At 40.5% G+C, this 20,470-nt stretch overlaps 1 protein-coding gene across 4 annotated transcripts in view; it reads right to left on the minus strand.

Annotated features, from left to right (window-relative positions):
* Nucleotides 1–20,470, minus strand: part of CACNA1E (calcium voltage-gated channel subunit alpha1 E) — a 340,907-nt gene that overhangs the window by 83,374 nt on the left and 237,063 nt on the right. For all 4 annotated transcript variants that reach the window (XM_089515900.1, XM_089515901.1, XM_089515899.1 and 1 more), the window contains 3 exons: nt 18,313–18,442; nt 9,422–9,481; nt 5,512–5,618 (listed from right to left, as the gene is read on the minus strand). In XM_089515900.1, coding sequence (XP_089372026.1) covers nt 5,512–5,618; nt 9,422–9,481; nt 18,313–18,442 — 297 coding nt within the window. The remainder of the gene's footprint in view (nt 1–5,511; nt 5,619–9,421; nt 9,482–18,312; nt 18,443–20,470) is intronic.

Genomic DNA, 20,470 nt, shown 5'->3' on the forward strand with positions numbered 1-20,470 from the left:
TGCATTGCTTTTGTGGCTTGTTTAATTTAGTGCTACTTCTCACACCATGCAGCACAGCAACATCTTTTTTCTTTTTTGCTATTGTTCCATTCCACACTGTCTTGGATGCTGCCTTCTTCATGGTTTCTCTCTGGGAAGGACCTGGAGGGTAGCTATAGCACCTGTTTATCTCATGGAAAGCACCAAAGACAGTTTTCCTCTTAGCCGTTGTGGCAATCATCTTAAAACATGCCCGGTAACTATGAGTCCCACTGAAACTACCTGTCCCCAAGTCTCCCCTTTGTGTTCGCTCTGATTAAATGCCAGTACTATAGCTAAAACAGTGTGAGTTTGATCTCAGAGCTCCAGGTTGACTCAACCTTACATCCTTTTGTAAGCCGGTAAAATGAGTATCCAGCTTGTTGGCAACTGGTTTGCAGATTGTAAACCACTTAAAGCATTCTTAGCACTATAAAGTGGTATAGAAATGTGCTATTGCTATATTGCTATGCATGACCCTTACACACACCCTTCACTCCATGTCCTGCTGTTGGACCATCTGGTTTGTGTATGGTGTAATTACATTCATTGGAGTTGTCACACTTTCATTTTTTTGCTTTGCTGCAGCCTCGCACTGGCGTTAGGCTAATTATATGCAGGCATGAAGATGCACATTTTCTGAGCTAAGCCAGAGTATCCAGGCTTTTTTTTTTTTTTTTGCTCCAGTTTTTAGCCCAGGATCATGGCTTTGTTTCGCTTTCCACCCGCCTTTGAGGCGTGCATCATACCGTTGGTACTCAGTATCCATGGGGGATCCGTTCTGGGGCCTCCCCCCACAGATACCCAAATCTGCAAATGCTTAAGTCTGTTGTCTCCGATGCTGATGTATGCATGAGGCTGAGCCACCATTAGGGACAAAGGGATGGGCGGGTGGGCAGGCTGTAGGACGGTCAATGCTGGACCCCCACTGGGCACAGGGAGGGGGAGCCCTGACCTTTCTGCTCCCCTCCAGATGACGGTGTGCCCTGGAAGTCACCTCTCTGCTCCTCCTCACTCTCCGGCAGTGGGAATCTCCTGGGGCCCCCTCCCAGGAGAGGGATCCTTGGAAAGGAGGAAGGAAGAAGGAAAGATAGCAGCCCTGCCTGCTGCCCCATCATCATTTGATGACCCCTTCCTCCATTTCCTGCCTTGCTTTCCGACAGGAGGTGGAGGTCACCAAGTGAGGTGGTGGCAGTGGGCAGGGCTATCATCTTTCTTATTGCTTCTGAGGATGCATTGTCATCCAGAGTGGAGCAGAGAGGTCAGGGCTCCCCCTCCCCATACTCGCCAATGCCCTCTTATCTGCCTGGTGGGAGTCCTGCATTGAAACCCCCCCCCCACAGCCCATCCACCCATCCCTTTATCCCAATGGTGGCACAGCCTCATGCGTGTGCCACCATTGGGGACAATGCGAGCTTGCCATTCATGGATACTGAAATCTGCAGATGGCAAGTCCACGGATACTGAGGTTGGACTGTAAAAAATGCCCTGCCTTCAAAGTGACTGGAAACCATTTTATTTTGTCTATCTGTTGCCTTTGAAACTTGCCTGGACATCTTGCCCTTTTTTTTTTTGTTTTCTTTTGACTGATAAAATTTGAAATAGCTCCCCTGAATAGGAAGAGACTGTGATAAGCAATTCCAAATTCCAATCCCTTGGCAATTTGCCTTTACAACATGACAGAAATTTTTAAAACAGCATAAAAACCCTGTTACACTTTCTGCAAATGTTCACATATCCCTAAATTAATTATTGTCAAGGAACATGTTGATTTTCAGGAACCTGGTTTTAAATTTATTAGCCAGATGGACAAAAGGTGCCATATATACATTAACAGAATAAATAGTTCCAGATCACTGTTGTTGTTATTGTTGTTTTAAAACATCAGTTTTGTTTTGCAAAAGTCAAAATGTCATTTGTATTACACTTTGAAGAACCTGAATATTAAAGTTCAACAAAAAGCAGGAGACCGTGGACATTATAAAAAGCCTAAGAAAGGGGGTAGGCTACTGTGACCCTCCAGATGTTTTTTGGCCTACAATTTCCATTTTTCCTACCTAGTGTAGCGAGGTAACCCAAACCCAAATCCAGCAATCCCAAAACATCTCGAAGAACATGGATGCCCACCATTACCTTAGAAAGTCTGTATAAAATCTACAGTCGTGCTGTAGGGCTTTGCTACTCAGTTGATGTAGAATGCACCAGGCTCAGTATTTGGTAAATTTATCTTTTTGGACTACAACTCTCAGAATTCCCCAGCTAGCAGAGGTTATGTTGGCTGGGAGTTGCAGTCCAAAGTAGTATTTCCTACCTCTGGCAACATTCCAGTACTAACAAGGGTGTCGATTTGCCCCTCCTGCTTAGAAAACAATTCATAATCACGTATAGCATTTAGAAAGCAAATATCAGAACTAGGGCACCTCAGAAACTCCCTGAGTACCTTTGAGTACTTGTCCCAAAGTGTTATTTTTTTTTAATGAAAGGAAGACAGGGGAAGCCTATGTAAACTGATAGTAATGTAACAGACAGATAAACACACTAGTTTCTTCCACTCACACTCTATTTACCCTCACCTGTGTCCCCAAAAGAGAAACAAAAAGGATAGTTACCCCAAAGCATTCCTGTGGATAAAGGCCCAGATGTACAGTCACAAAGCCAGATCGATAGACAGATGGAAAGAAAACAGAAAAGATCAGGAAATGGGCCATCAGCAGAGAGCAAAGGAACAAGGAGACTGTTGGAAGAAGATTTGCATCTGAGAAAATCAACAACCCCATCTCACACCCTCGATATCCTCACATTTAACTTCAATCCCAGAACCCACCTACATCTCTCTCTCCCTAATTCCATGTACTAACAGTCATTGCATATATTATATTTTTAGAAAAAAGAATGAATGCATGACTACTATGCATTTTGCAAATTGCATGTATTATACAGAAACCTTAAGAACACAACAGAAAGTATGACTTTCTTTGTGGCTGCTAGGGAAAGCTAGGCTGGTCCTCTCCTGTTGTATTCTGTTTTCAGGCAAATACTTTTTTATTCGGGCAAGCTTTTGGCACCTGCTAGAAGCTGAAGATGCAGCTTCTAGCAGTGGGTTATAAACTATTTATTGCCATTATGTTTTATCGATATGCTTTTAAATTGCTTTTAATTTGGTTGTGTTTTAATATCATAACTTGCTTTTAACATTACATTTTTTGTAGTTTTACTTGCACATTTTCAGTAAACTTTACAAGCCTCATTGAACCCCATTTTTCAAAGAAAACAAGGATATACTGTATATACTCATGTATAAGTCTAGCAATTTCAGTCAAAAAATTGACCCCAAAAACCTGTGTCAACTTATCAACAGGTCAATGTTAGTACTGTACTTGAACTCTTATTTTAAAAAAGGAACCAAGACAAGAGTATAATCCGTCCTGGAAGCACTGACATACCTCTGTTCGCTCATCCATCCATCCTTTAGTGTGAGCATAAACAGCTGTGCATGCTGGAATTTTCTAAATGCTTTGGCATTGTTTTCCTTTGCTTCATCCTTTAGATCCTTTGTTACATGGCCCTAAGTTTTACCTTCAACTTATCCATGGATCATATTAAAATCCATAATTTTGGCCCCCAAACCTGCCCTCGACTTATACATGAGGTCAGCCTATAGTGGAGTATATACGGTAAACAAAACAAACTAATACACACAGCCATCGGGTCCTTAAGACTGACTGCAGTGTTTAAAGCAAACCACTGTCCAGTCTTTCACAGTTTTAAATGAACTGTTTTGAAGAGTTTTTGTCTTTTTAAATTGCATTTTATTTTTTTTATTGTGTAATTTGTTTTAATACTACAATAGTGCTATTCTATTTTACTTTTTGTATCATAATTCTATTTTACTTTTTGTATGTTATACTTCACCTTTTGTATGTTTTAATTGTTTTCTTCTTTTAAATTGTGAGTCACTTTGAGTCTCAGGGTTTTTTTTGGGGGGGGGAAGCAGGATATAAATAAATATAATAATGATAATAATTTAACTGCTTGGGGCTGTTAATAAGTGTGTGTATATGCCTTGGTATATCATGCATCTTCCTAGTAATGTTCAATTTGGCCCAAACTAACATGTTACTCAGGCGGATTATTTGAGGTATACAAATACAACAAAACCAAGCAGAAACAGTGCAGCTCACAAGCTCAAACTGCAGACAATGATGGCCCAGTCCATGCACAGAATTACTTGTGAGAGCAAACACACATTTGAAGACATATAAGTGTGTGTGTGTGTGTGTGTGTGTGTGTAATGCAGGAGAAAGGACTGATACACAGAAATAAAAGGAAAGAGCTAAATCGCATCCATCCACCCAGGTGTTTCTTTCTTGTTTCTGGATCCTTCCTTCCTAAAACTGCTTTTCTTTATAAACCAAAACCAATGTTACGTTACATGCACGGAAAGTACACAATAATTGTGACATACATCCATACTCTCACCTAAAATCTGGTTTATTTTCCCTGGCTCTCAATCAAAATAGCTACAGCTCTGGAATTCCCAGAGCATTCACAAAAATGTAATTACTCAGGAACCTTTCAAAGTAAGCCATGGCACTGAACCATACTGTGAATTGGTTTAGATCTGTAGTGTACAGATACCCTAATGGAAAACAAATGAAATAATAACCAGATGGCTTTTGCAGACACAGGTCTTATCTACAAGGTCAATAGAGCTGAAATCCAGAATTTGCTAATTCTGACTCAATTGCATATTACTGGGCAGCCCCAGAAGAAGGTACTCGCTTGTGCTGTGGGATAATAATAATAATAATAATAATAATAATAATAATAATAATAATAATTTATTTATAGCCCGCCCAATCACAAGGAATCCAGGCGGGTTACAACAGTAAATGAATGCACAAGGTTGTGCACATGCGCATATTCTGATTGTGCAGATATTTGTTTCTTTATTACTACTGCAATGTTCTAAGGACAAAATAGGGCTAAAGATGGGCGCACAAAAACACACACCTGTGAGTTTGTGGCTTAGGGCCCATACAGGCAGGCCAAAATAAAGCTGCTTTGGTCTCACTTTAGAGGTATGCTGTTTAAATGACACACACATCTTAAGAGGCCAGAAGCTTCACCAAAGCTGTGGTCCAGTCCTTAGGACTGGAGTATGGCTTTGGTGCAGCTTCTGGCCTCTTAGGATGCATGCATCATTTAAACAGCATGCCTCCAAAGTGACCCGAAGCAGCTTTATCTTGTCCTGTCTGTATGGGCCATTATCCTGTCCCACATCTTATCCATCACAACCATTTTTCCAGTGTTAGTTTCTTCATATTTAAAAATTACACATATCTCTCTACTCCCCCCCCCCCCCCATTACAAGCAGATGATAAAGAGATGATGTTAGTTTGGTTGAGAGTTTGTGAACACCAGCCTGGGGAGCTGCTATTTCCAAAGTCAAGATCTCAGCACAGCAGAAATTCCCAAAATGAGGAGACTTACGCCAAGGCAAAGGCCATCAGTGCTCCGACCACCACAATGAAATCCAAGATGTTCCAGAGATCTCGAAAATAGGAGCCATCTTGTAGTATCAATCCCTGATCTATCATCTGTGGAAAAGATGGAGGCAATTTAATCAGAGACTCATAGGAATGGAAGAAATTTGAATATGATACAATTGCAACTGCCTCTCCCCATTCACTTTGTATCCCCCAGATTTAAGTCTCGATTGCCCAGATGATAGTAAACAAGGGAGAAATGACCAAACATGATATGTTTACTCAAGAGATGCTTTTCAGTGGCTGGGAAACTGTGTCACATCTCATAAACTGTGACCGAATGATCCAGTCACTTCCAATGAAAATGGGAAACAGCATTATCTGTCCATATAGGAGGTATAGTCCAAAAGGAAATAAACCCATATGCTTCCAGTATCTCATTTGCTTGAACCATTTAAGGTTACTGGAATATGTGATATAGAATACACTGGTTTAAACACTCCCCCCCCCCCCGCCCCACGTAGGACCACAATGTCAGTTTCATTTGCCAAAAAGCTCCCATGAATTTATTCCTTCTACACTTTTCCCTTTCTAGTCTTTTAAAGTCTTTCCTTCAAAGTCTCTAGTTTCAAACTTTAAAAAAACATATGTTTTCCTTTTTTTTTACTGTGACACTGTGCTTTCAGATGGATGGCTACCAATCAAAAAGATATTGTGCAGTTCTGGTTTTTCCTCTGGAATGTATCTTTCCTGATAAGTAAAAAATGGTGCAGAGACATGGAGAGATTACAGATGGAAGAAAATGACATCTGACACCACCACCCCTAAAATTCCATCTTTGAGGTAGGTTGATCACGAGGCGGCAGAGGGGACAGACCCTCATCTGGAATCACCTTCTATTTGTACCAGCACCAATACCACAAGATTTCATCATAGCATAATGAAATAATATCTTTGTGGTACTGGGGAATAGCCGCACCTGTGCCACAAAACAAAAGTAAAATAAAAAGCAAAATATAGTGCTGAAATGGAGGGGTACATAACTTTAAAAAAACAGATTTTTAAAAAAGAAAGAAAAAGATTTACACAGGAATATGTAGAGGGGCTAACCTTGTTGGAATGTGTCACTCCTATGCCTATTCAATACAACAGGGAAGCACTCGGCTTAAAACCAAAGCCATTTTTAAAAGTCCACAAAACCATGTAGTGTGGGGGGGTTGATATCATTTTATCATGCCAAATGTTCTCTAGTTTTGCTTTTCAGATCAAAAGGAGTGATTTGGGGCACAAGAAAATATTTCTCTTCAAATCAAGTAAGCAAACAAAACTACTCTTTTCCATAAGTGTTTGCAGCCACTTTCTCTCCCTTTGCTGCTGCTTTACGACTACTTTTTCTTTCTCTTTTACAATGTCTGCTTTGCTTTCATTACAAGTGGTGCTTGCTGGGGCTCAGCAATTGGCTGACTATGTCATGTGCTGATCTTAGGTCTGGGTATAAGGCATCACTGACTGATGATAATAATAATATAATAATAAAACTTTATTTATATACCGCCTTTCCAAGGATCAAGGCGGTTTAACAACATAATTAAAACATCCAAATACAGTAAAATCAGCAATAAAAACAGTGTAGCCACAAGCTTGTAAGACTATTTAAAAGGGGGTAGTGGTGGAGAATGGACATTGACATCTTCATGAAGGATATATGAAGACTATCAACAGCCAGATGATAGTTTCACAGAAATGGAAATCCTGATGTAGAAAAATGATCTAGCTCTGAACACTGGTTGAGGGAGGATGAGGGTGGGTTGTCTACAGGTACCCTAAAGGCATCCATTTAATCACATCTTTCCAGATGGGTGTTTGTAATGACTGAGAAGAGCTCTACCTAGGTCAGGGGTAGGCAACCTTTTTGAGCCGGGGGCCGGGTTGCTGTCCCTCAGACAACTGGGGGGCCGAAGCCAAAAAATAAATAATTAAATAATTTTTAAAAAATTTAAATAAATAAATAAACTGAGATAAATGTAGGACAAAATTTTCAAGTGGTGGACACTTTTTTAAAAAAAGTGGAGGACACGTGAAAAAATTTGCTGATTTTTTTAAAAAATGTTAATATAAATGCATGTTTCTGAGGCTTCTATAGACAATTGCCCCAGTGGCAATCGGCGGCAGGACCGGGCTGGGGCCGGTCCCAAGGCCTCGCCGGGCCACATCCGGCCCGCGGGCCGCAGGTTGCCTACCCCTGACCCAGGTGGTCAGGCCCTGAGGTACTTTCCCTAAACCTACTGTTTCATATAAAATCTATATATGTTCAGTACTGGATCCCAAGTTAAATAAGCCTCAGACCCTACCAGCTTTACCAGAAATGTATAAAAATCAGCATGCTAATTTAGCTTCCTGAACACCAAGCTGGTGCCTAATTTTAGATGCTCTGCTCCGTGGGAGTGACATTTGAGACATGACAGAGATGCGCAAAAGGTTCTCCTAAAAAAAAGTAGGGGGTGTATCCAATTTTCCCATTCTAACTCAAGAAAATGTTTCACATTCTGTTCCCACTGAGGCCAACACCCGCCACCCACAAAGAGGAAGCCACAGAACTTGTCACTGTAAACCGAGATCAAACCAACAACTCAACCGCCTCTTTTCTTGGCCTGCCTGATTTTAGCAAACTCATTGAAGTGCTAAGAAAGTGAGGATTTTCATAGCTGTAATTCACTTTAAAAGCAAAGCAAAACAAAACTCTTCAGTATATTCTCTTCTGCAAATCTCCCTACCACAAAATATTTTTTTTTTTAACTTATAAAGGGCTTCATACATTAGACTTCAGTATGCTCCACAAGACTGGGCTCAGGTGTTAGTTGAACAAAAGACAAGGTGAAGTCATCAGTCTGAAAAACAGGCTGAAGTCCTAAAAGACCTTCTCTGAAGATGCCAGCCACAGATGATGGTGAAACGTCAGGAATAAACTCTTCTAGAGCATGGCCACATAGCCCCCAAAACCCACAAAAACCCTAAAAGACAGTTTTCACAGAAAAAGAGAAAGGAGCAGGAAATGGGAGCTATATGGCATTGGAGGACCTGCTACAGAGGAAAGGATGCACAGCAGAAAGAGGGAAGAATACAGAGTGGTGCATGTAAGTTGCACACACGGATGTTTTGTTACACTGCGAAAGTCTCTTGATAAGAAGGGGAAGTTTATAGGATGATAGGAGAGATCAGAGGCAGAGGCAAATTAAAAAGCCTGTAAATCTGTTTGCGCTCAAGGAGGTTACCAATGATTTGCAGCATACCGGGAACAAGAGCTTCAACAAAGTCTGACCGTACCTCCTAAGTGCCACCCTCATTGACTGAAATTAGTGGGAGAGGGTAGCATTTACAGTTGACCCTCCATATTTGCTAGGGTTAGGGGAACAAGACCCCCGTGAATATGGAAAAACCGCAAATAACAAAAACACTGTTTTTACCTGAGAGGACACCTCTCTAGGAATCTCTAGGTCCTCTAGTCCAACTCTGTGGTCAATGTCCAACATACACTGATCATAGAATGGCACTGGAGTAGCTACAAATGGTCTTTCAGTGCAACTTTTAGTTAAAGTTGACCACAGAGTTGCATTGGAGGACCTAGACAGTCCTAGAGAGAACATATTAATGAAATCCGTGTATAATCAAATCCGCAAATATCAAAGCCGCAAATATGGAGGGATGATTGTATTTCTCTTTTAATGAACGAAATATTTAGTAGGCAACACTGAGAACACCTCCCATGTGCCAGCAGGTGGCAGCATATAAGAAAAGTTCAAGATCGGTTGTTAAACAGGACCCATCGTTTTACTGAGTGGCAAAGCACTATGGATAAAATGCACATGAGGTTTAAGTTCTTTCCAAAGATTATTTCAAGGAATTTTGTCTCTTACCTTAATAACCATCTCAAAGGTAAACACACCAGTGAAAACATAGTCAAAATACCTCAGGACCTGCCAAAGAGAAAGGAGAGGATGAAGTATACCTATCTATATCTATATCTAATAAGGATCCTCACACATTTAAGCAACAACTGTATTATACTTTCAGAATACTTTCAAATATCATAGAATCATAGAGTTGGAAGAGACCACTAGGGCCATCCAGTCCAACCCCCTGCCATGCAGGAAATCTAAATCAAAGCATCCCCGACAGATGGCCATCTAGCCTCTGCTTAAAGACCTCCAAGGAAGGAGACTCCACTACACTCCGAGGTCAATGTTGGTCAATAGCTACAGCCACATAAGTGTCTTCACTCTGTTTCGATATCAAAGGCCCAACATTTTCTTCATCAATCTTTCCTCTACATTAATAAAACTATTCTTTTTGAAAGAATAAATTTAACATACAGGTTGACTCTCCCTTATCCGAAATGCTTGAGACGGGAAGTGTTTTGGATTTTTGGGGATTTTGGAATACCTGTATTTGCATATACAGTGGAGCCTCACCATCTGTGGGCTTACCATCCACAGATTTCAGAATCCGTGGACAGCAATCTCCATTGTCCCAAATGGCGGAATGTGCACATAGCTGCACAATCAGCTGCACAAAAATTGTGCTGCTTTTAGGGACAACAGGACTTGAAGTCCCACATTTTTTCATATATGTGGGGGGTTCCAGAATGGATCACCCATGGATAAAAAGGTCTTACTGTATGTACATAGTCAGATATCTTGGAGACAGGACCCAAGTCTAAACACAAAATTCATTTTTGTTTCATACATACCTTATACATATAGCCTAAATGTAATTTCACACAATATTTTTAATGATTTTGTGAATAAAACAAAGTTTATGTACACTGAACTATCAGAAAGCAAAGTTTCAGTCAACCATGAAAAAAGATTTGGATTTTGGAATATTTCAGAATTTCTGATAAGGGAAACTCAACCTGTAGTGAAAATGAAATGTCAACACTTAAACACACTGTTCTAGCAGAAGCATTGCTAGTTCTGTGGTAACATCTAATCCTATTGTGTATATGGACATGAGAGAAAGAAGGGAAGCACAGCACTCTAAACTCAGAATTATGTTCATACAGAACATGTTTATGACATACTGTGCAAGAACAGAAATTTAGTTATGTTAAGTCTAACAAAACCATGTAAATATAAAAAGATATCTATAGTAGAAAGTAAAAGTTGCCATTGACTATGTTTTATGGAACCACAATAACGTTACATTATCTTTTGGTATGTCTGAAATTAAAAACCACGCATATTTTGCATTAGAAATTAGAATGGAAATACAAATTAAACACATGCATGGGTGATCTTTTTTCTGTTCATACAGACAAAACCTTCCTCCACTCTTTTACAGAGATTCCTCTCTTTTACAAGGAGTCAGGAGACAGAGACAATTAACACTGTAATGACCTGTTTACAACAAATACTAATTTATATTGCTACAGATCAGGGATTCTAACTATTTAATTCTGATTTTAATATTGCTGTTGTTAAAAAATGGGAATCCAAAATATTCACTGATCTACTGAAAATGACCAAGAAATCTACCAAGATGTTCTGATAGACTGTCTGTTCACTCCCGCTCGCTGTGGTATTCATTCTAAAAAAGTCAACTTTTTAAATTGTAATCTTATACACTTACACGAAACCTAGCCATGTTGGACAAGTAGCAAAGTGCAATAACATCCCAAATCCACAAAGCAGTGATACCTTTTTTGGGCCAACAAAAATGCACAAAATACACATTGCAAGCTTTCAAAGCTCCACTGACTTCTTCATCAGGCTCCCGTAGCTTCACAAAGGAAGGAGGCAACTTGTATCTCAAGAGGAGAGTCCCTTTTTGTCTTGCTAATGGAATTTGGGTATTTTTTTTTAATCATTATCTAGTGTACCCACATGGCCAGAAGGAGGAGAGTCCTTCAAGCATGAATTTTTCTCCACACCACTTGAACTGAGAATAGCCACACTTTGACAAAATGTAGGCTTGTGACACTATGATATTTTAATTCTTCTTGTATGATTTTAAACATCTCGGTTGGATGAAGAAGCCAGTGGAGCTCTGAAAGTTTGCAACATACATGAAATGTATGTGTTTTGCTCATTTTGGTTGGCCAAAAAATCGCTGTTGGGTGCATTTTGGATGCTATTATACTTATATGAAAGTTAGTACAGGTGGAAATGATAAGATAGTTGTAGCTAAACAGATCTAGGACTGCACACTGTCAATAATATTAAATAATTCTTGAGAGAGTTTACCCTCACTTAACATAACCTGGTCTTTGGTTCAACAGAGTTTAACATTTTTAAATCCTTTTGTTTTTCAGTAGGAGAGATATAATCATTTATTTCACTTTCCTGTTAAAACCAAGGTGATTTCAAAGTGCTTAACTTTGGCTGAATTGTTCCCCACTTATTCATAATATCAGTAGGACATTCAGGAATCACAAGTATAATTATGGGGACTTATTAATTTTCCACTTACTTTATTAATTATAAGATATGGAACTGATAAACAGTCACTAACATGGAACAGATGTTGTGGGATCTTAAGCCTACACAGCAATTTCCCCTCCAGAAGCGTGTTGTCACAATAGTTTCACTACTCTGCTTATCCTTTCTTTTCAAGACATCCTTGCTACTGTTATTCATGCTTACCCAAATTGTTTCTCCTCAAAAACCTATTTCTCAGAAACCAAAGACAAGGCTGACTGAATCTGGTTCAGGGCCATAGTTTGTTTGGTTTGACTTTATATTTTGCCACAACAAGAATTGGAGACAAGCTGTGCCATAATACATTTTGTATTATTTTATTATAGAGAAAGATCCTAAAGTGTCTGCAAGATGATTATGCAGCACTGGGCACCATCAAGGTTGCACCACAGTACAGTTTATTTACAAAAAAACATGGCTCAGAGGACTATCTGGTTAACATTGACAAATATTGCTTAAGGAGAGAGTATACACTAGCCAGATTTCAACTAATGCCTTCAGCAGTAGTAGAGAGCAGGTTTGCCAAAATACCATACCAACTACTTCTCTGTCACTGTGGCCAAAATGAAATCGAAGATCTTCCCCACTATTTATTCATCTGTCCCTTGCAATCAGAAATTAGGAATAAATTCCTTTCGGGACCCCTACAAGTGAAAGATTTCTGGCCAGCAAGTCGAAAGATTAAATTTTAAATTTACAATAATGATCCCATTATGTTTAGAAGAGCCACACTTTTGCTATTGGCCATAGCTAAGGTCATGATCAATTAAATAAGAAGACAGAATAGAAAAACCTAGAACCTGAGATGCAGAAGCCTTATTATTCTGGGTTTTAAAGTCATATTCAATGTCATATTGTAATGTCTTATTTATTTATGTTTCTGTATTACACATGCACTTTTTTGTGATGAGCTATCGTCATGTACAATAAATGTTTCATCTATCTATCCTAAAGCAGTAATTCCCAAAGTGGGAGGTAGAAGGATCCAGGGTGGTGGTGAGAGGAATAGAGGGCAGTGGTGGTGGGTGGAGTATCTGTGCTCAATTCTTGGAAAGAGCCCTTTGTCTTGGAGTGGTTCCTGTAGTTAAAATCTCTCCCTTTCTCTATATACATCAATCTCCAGTCCAGAGCATGTGATCTCTGTAAACCCCCAATACATACAACCAGCTACACCCGTCTCTGCCCTGACCGAGGTTTGACAGTCCCTCCTCTCTGGGGAAAAGTTTCTCCCTTTGCACCCAGTCACTCTGGGGGAAGCAAACAAGCTGCTGGCTGAGCAGTAGCCAAAAGGCCTCTTGTTTGTGCTTGCCTTTGGCGCAAGGCTGGCATGGGTGAGAGGCACAGAGCAGCAACTGAGAAGCTGGCTGAGCAGTAACTGAGAGGCCTCTTGTCTACATTGGCCTTTGCTGCAAGGCTCGGTCACTGCTCAGCCAGCTGCTCAGTTGCTGCTCCCAGGATGACAGGGTGCAACGGGAGCAGTGACTGAGCAGCCAGTCAAGCAGCAACCAAAAAGCCTCTCACCTGTGCTGGCCTTTGCTGCAAGACTGGCACAAGCAAGAAGCTTCTTGGTTTCTGCTCAGTCAGCTGCTCGGTTACTGTTCCCAAGGGGAGCAGTGACTGAGATTGGTTGTTTTGAATGTGCAGTAGAACAGTAGAGCAAATATCAAAAAAATGTGCATTGTGTGTGTGTGTGTGTGTGTGTTAGGGTTGTCGCTCAAGAGGAAAGGGGGCAGTAGCCCAAAAATTTTTGGGGACCACTGTCCAAAGCATGAAATGCTGATAAAAATTATGACCAAACTACAACCCCAGAAAAAGGAAAGGGAGCTAGAAGTTGCCATCAGTCAGGAATCATCCCTCCTCAGCCCCATTCTGCCACAGAAGGCATTTGATTCCAGCTTTCTTATCATTATATGGAATTAAATGGAATTAGGATTCAAAATGTCTGATGGAGGGGGGTGGGAACGTGCTGTTTTTGTGTTAATATGCAGAAATCTGTAGGTGATCATGGCACTGAAGTAAGCATTAATAATTTTTGCTGGTGGCACATTCAAGTACTGTTAAAGAACATGGGCTTGACTGGAAGCATGCAACTCTTTGTAAACAATACTTTCTAGCATTTTAGTGCTATCTTAAGCCTACTGTAAACTGGCGCCTTGGTATCAGCTAGGGTCTGATTCCAGGACACCCCCCCCCCCCCCCATGGATACCCAAATCCATGGATGTTCAAGTCTCATTAAATACAATGGTATAGTAAAATGGTGTCCCTTAAATAAAATGGCAAAAATCAAAGTTTGCTTTTTGGAATTTATATATATTTAAAATATTTTCAAGCTATGGATGGTTGAATCTGTGGGTTAAAAATCTGTGGATATGGAGGACTGACTGTACTTAGTGCTTGGTGTATCACTTTGCCTCTTTCCTGCCTGCTTGTCCTTAGCTTTCTGCTCATTTATTGGTGTCACCACTTTCTGAAAGTGGAGACATAAAGAAGGTTTTTTTGTTTTGTTTTTGGCAATTGTTCCAAGGTTCTAGAACTCTAGAAAGATAGGCTGGCTCCTTCCAGTTGTCTTTCTGCTAGTAGGCAAATACTATTTTAGTCAGGCAGGCCTTAGTCAACATAAGGCCCAAATAGACAAGCCAAAATAAAACTACTTTGGGTCACTTTGGAAGTATGCTGTTTAAATAACACGCACATCTTAAGAGGCCACAAGCTGCACCAAAGCTGCGCCCCAATCCTTAGGACTGGAGCATAACTTTGACGTGGCCCTTAGGATGCATCATTTAAACAGTGTACCTCCAAAGTAATCCAAAGCAGTTTTATTTTGGCCTGTCTGTTTGGGCCCTAAGTCTTTTAATTGTATTTTAATTCTTTATGCACACACACACACATATATGGAGGCTACCTTGACTCTCATTTGTGAGAGAAAGACAAGGTGCAAATCAACAGGCAAGATATGAATATAAAAAGTCTTTCCGGATTAGGTGAAATGCTTTCTGCTTCCAGAGTGGCACACCACTGTTGCTGTTAGGAAGCCCATTAACGTACTCTCCTGGGACCAAATTGCACTCTCTCACTTATGTTCCTCCAGCAACAAGTACTGAGAAACATACTGTTTCTGATACTGAGGATAATCAACATCCTGGCTTTCTTTTACACACTCTTGCAACTGCCACTGCAGAGCTCCTACACAAGCAATAGCTGGAACTACCAAAAATATAGCCCACTTGCAGAATGTGAGTGTGTGTGTGTCCTTTTAGGCCTACTTGTTATCCAGCTTGAACACTTGAACATGATGTTTTGAAAAGACTGATTCTCCTTGTTTCTAGGAACAGATGACCCCAAAGCCTCTGTTTTAGGAACGGGTATTGTTGTGACTTCTCAATTCTGACATCAAACCACTGGCATTAGCAGCAGCATTTCCCTTCCAAGCTAATTTGCTACTCATAATGGCTAACTAATTATTGCCTTTAGGACTAGAATAAACTATTCATTAAACTGAGGATAGGAAGTAGAGACCACACATTAACAGCCTCAGCAGTACAAATGATATCTTTTTATGTTCAAAACAAGGCAAATTAGACATTCCAAACTCCTACACTACAGAAAGTGAGAATTCAATGTACACTCATCCAAAGCTTGGAAAAGTAACTTTTCCCCTTACAGCTCTCAGAATCTTTCAGTCAACATGGCCAATGAACAGGAGGTCATTTGACCCATACCATTCCTAATTTTATGTTCCATGTACTCTTCTCCCCCTTACTGTTGTTCAGGTTGCTGATCTTCTACTCTACTTCAAGACAAATTAACTTCATTGCTTCAGAGACATTGGAGATTATCACATGGGAAGTGAGCATCCTCCTCCCGTCATTAAATCATCTCATTCATGCAATCGGGAGGACGATTATCAACCCCCCTACCCCGTGTGCTTATCCTGTTCTTCTGTCAGTAAACAGTAACGGACACATAATTCTGTTAATACCCAAAGACACATCCATTACTGTTTACCAATGGGAGAAGAATGGGAGAAGAGTACAGGGGTGTGATAATCTTCTCCCTGATTGTGTAAATGAGACGATTTAATGTCAGGAGGAGGATGCTTCCCTCCTCCGTGTGATAATCTCCAGTGTTTTAAAACTTCCCTTGATTCAAACCCTGTGTCAGGTGATACATTGGGGCTTCTGGACAAAGGATTCCGGTGATTTAAAAATCCTGTCCTTGTTTAATACCCCAATCCCTCTTTTTGCCTCATCTCTGCATTTGCTTCATCTTGTCCTCAGATGTTCATGTTGTTGCTCATCTCTCCTTTTCTATTTTCCACAAGAAAACTGATAGGCAATGTTGTCTTAAAATTTAATATCTGCCTTTTTGACAGAACTTCACATTTCCATTGGCTGTGGACAAGCCATGCCAGGAGAGTTCAGTATCATACTCAATGGTCTCTCGTATATAAGATTTGCTTCCAAAATGGCTGCCTCAGGAAAGATTTATACAACTCTTTTCCTAGGACCTTGCTGTTACATCTATAATTGCTCTAGTTTGACCCACATGTGAGCATTTGGCCATACATTCAACTGCCAATCCCATGTAGAATAGACTCACTGAATCAATGGCATTTATAGAAGTGCTGAATTACTATTCTTCAGGCCTACTCTAGTTGTGACTAATAATTGGATTTAGGTCTTACAGCTCTGGGCTACTACAGATCAGAAGATTGGAGGCTTGAGCAAACTTTTTGTAGAAAAGAACTATTGTGGGAAAAGAAGCAAACATGAGTATTCTTGTCTAAAGAGTAACAAAGACTCTGTGGGGAATACATCTCACAATTATAACTAGCTAAAGCTGCTTTGCTGCTTCTTACAGTCAGAATACTCAAGTGGTACACTTTTTCCTGGATTGTGTTGTTCACAGTTTTGGAGAGGAAAGTCTATGTCTCAATGTTCCCTTCCACCACAGACATATATTATTACTATTGCTATTGTTGCTAATACTATTATTGTTGTTTATGTGCTCCCCTGCCTCTCATTAGAAACTAGGGTGATAGACAACATAATAAAAATGCACCATTCAATTATATCAGCGGTAAAATTAAACTAAAACAAATATCTTTCTAGTTGGTATCAGCAATGCTTCCCTGATTCTGAGAATACCAGATTCAGAATGTCTCCACTGAAAATACCCTACCTGGAATCCCCACAGCACTGGGTATGCCCACTAGTGGGATCACAAGCAGGTTCTCTCTGGCTGGTCTTAACCTGGGGATTGGTTGGGATTGGTAGAGGTGCCCCTTTGGGTACTTGGGTCCTAAGTCAGTTAGGGTTTGCACACACATGCAAAAACACCTTTAATTGGGCCCAATAGCTCACAGGCTACAACTACACTGCTGCTACTGCACTGATCTGTGCTTCGTGTTCTTATTTAGCCACATTCTGCCACAGCTACATCTGTAGCCCCACTTCGAGCCCATTGTAGCAACTCAGTCATGAGGTTATTTGGGCATGCAGAATCAAAGCCAGGCTCCACAAGCCCACAAATGGTTGTAACCAGAGGACCAAACAGAATTAGGCAGAAACATTTCTTGCTATACTGTGCCCACCTGCACCTCTAGTGCCAGCTTCAGAATCCCCAGAATATGTGCCTGTTCATTTAGGGCAGGGTAGGTAAAGTGCCCTGTGGACACATGGGGACACAGGCTGTTTTTGTGGCTCTTAGTACCTGCAGAACTCCTTTCTTTCGGTTACTGAAAAAGGGTGAATGGCTAGGAAAGGCAATTTGTATTTTAAATAATTTGCCCAGGGGTGGGGAATGGGGTATTCTACTGTTTAGTATAAAAGATTACTCATTTTTCAAAACCAGGCAAATTTGGTAGCCAGGGTGGTTCCTAAAGTGCCCCAGAGGCAGAAGATTTGCCCCAGATTCACTGCAGTTACCCTTTGCTTCTGTTGTGGAGGGAGTACAACCCCATCCAGAAGAGGCAATCTCCCCAATTCTTGACCACCTGCTCCCAGCACCTCCTCTTGTCAGAATTCAGGTTCAGCTTTTTGGTCCTCCTCCAACCCACCACTGCTTCCAGATTCTTACACTAGCACAGGCTCTCTCTTTTCATGTGCTGGGCTCTATAGCTGTATACCTCTGATAGACTAATAAAAATCTAAAACTAAACTGCAATCTGAGATGGCACTGCCCAGTTAGAGCCAAACCATATGCATTTGTCAAGGACGTGGTTCCGATTTGCATTAGCCTGAAAAGTGGGTATGTAGCTGAGGAATTGGAGCTCATTTACATTAAGTTCTCATGGCAGGGCAGAATGGTCAAGAAACGTAGTAATCACTTTATTCCTCTCTGAGTTGGTCAAGACAGGGTCCTCTGCTGCCAAAGCAATGCTGCTCGCTGCAATCACCAGAAGAATGCACATCTCAAAATAACGGAGGTTGACGATGTAATGGCAGGCCCTTCGGATTCTGTCAGGGAAACAAGACAGGTCAGTCACTGCAGTGGCCAAAACCTTGCCACTGATGTGACATATTATTCTCGTCATTAAAAATACCATCAGACTGTGTATTTATATAGGAATTCAGAGTATTCAGAACTCTTGACATACATCCTCAGAGTAATGCTTATGACATTCCTTTAAAGCTAAGGTCAGTATTGTTCCTACTCAAGCCCACCTTACAGTGTACATTTTAAATACAAGTTTTTAAATATTACTACAATTTTGTCCCAAATGATTTCTACATACCTCTAGATGATGAGGTCCCTATGTTACTATCGAAAGGTCTCATGCAGGTATTGTCTTTTCCTCCTTATATAATGTGAGTGGGTCAGTGGGTAAAAAAGACATAGGAAGCAGTGGAAAAACATTTAATTTAGCATGTTTTGCAAAGGATAAGATAGTGCTTCCTCTACCCTAAATCTGCATTTAAAGCAAATTGGACTGGCTGTTGCATCCCACATCAGCACTGGCAACAAGACAGTGTCCTCCATGCTGAGGGCAGCAGGCTAAGTAAGAGGATTCAGAAAAGATAGTGCACACCCATAAATCTATGCTTCAACAGAAACACTAAAGAAGGACTGGAGTTGGAAGGAACTGTTGGAGCAGCTGCTGTCCTGAACACTTAGTGAATGTGGCAGGGTGACTGCACAATAAAAGTGATAACTGGAAGCATCCCAGCTCTGATTAATGGTATCTCTTCTGATGGCAACTATTCTTTCTCTTATTATATTCAGACTGCATTCTGAGGAATCCTGGAATTTCTCAGATGCATACCAGAGTTCTTCAGTGAAAAATGGTGGACCAGTTTCCCAGTATGGCAGATGACTCACCAACCACAGTCTTGCAAGGCACACCTGAAGTGTGTTATAGGCCTCTAATTCATGCCACAAATGACCTCAGGAGAATGTATAATATCCTGTATGACCCAAATACATTGTCCTAGAACATTCCCAGAAACTCTTGCAACACACAGCTGTTTCTTAGCAAAGATGCTAAAGTGGAAAGGTTCCCTTGTAGGGAGAACATTTGAAAACCACTCTTCAGAGTCAATATATCCCTCCTGAAATCTAACATTTTGCTTCATTTTTAAACTAAAAAGCTATTTTAAAGTGACTATGAATTTCTTCCATTTTCTTCCAGGGATCCACAACTTTCATCCCTGCTTTTGTAAAATGGAATACACACACACACATGTGCAATTCAGAATACATCCCAGATTGGAGAGACAATTAAGGGATATCATCCCCTTAATGTAAACAAATCTCGACAATTTGCACAGTCCTACACATACCTACTGAGAAGCAGGCTTCATTGATGACAATTCAGTGTACCCCCAAGTAAGCAGAACATGTACAGATTGTACATCCACCTTCAGTGGAGTGGGGTGAACAAAGTGGTGAATGGCTTGTCACCTACAGCCCCCTGCAACCTCATCCTGGGTTGGGTTGGAAATTTTATGTTAATGAGGTTTTATCTCCTGGACCTAGGAATGCTTTGTTCCCAGTGCCACATGGTCAGAAGGAGGAGGGATCTGCCTGCATAGATAATCCTCCACAGAATACCACAATAACAACATCTTGAGAAAATGCAGGCCTGTGACTAACACCGTCATTTTATAATTTTTTTTCTCCTGTATGATTTTTAAACACCTTTACCTGATCAAGAAGCCAGGGAGCTTTGAAAGCTTGCATCATGTATTTTGTTCCTGTTGGTTTGTGGAATAAAGGTATTACTGTTTTGTGGATTTTAGATGTTACTCAGTTCAAGCAACTGCTAATTGTGTGGATGGTATCATGGCTAGGTTGGTCCTTAGAGAACTGTGAACTGCTGAAGAGCAATCTCCCAAAATAGCAATTAATACAACTGCAGCAGCAAATAAATAAGTAAATGTCAACTTGAGAATGGTATCTAATGCAACCATTTAAATACATCAGTATTATCATTTCCATAGTGCAGATGGGAATATGAGGGCATGTGGTTTAGCTAAATGTCTTTA

This window comes from Sceloporus occidentalis, unplaced genomic scaffold, assembly GCF_023333645.1.
Source record: "Sceloporus occidentalis isolate IW3139 unplaced genomic scaffold, rSceOcc1.0.p SCAF_3, whole genome shotgun sequence".
NCBI classification, from domain to species: Eukaryota; Metazoa; Chordata; class Lepidosauria; order Squamata; family Phrynosomatidae; genus Sceloporus; species Sceloporus occidentalis.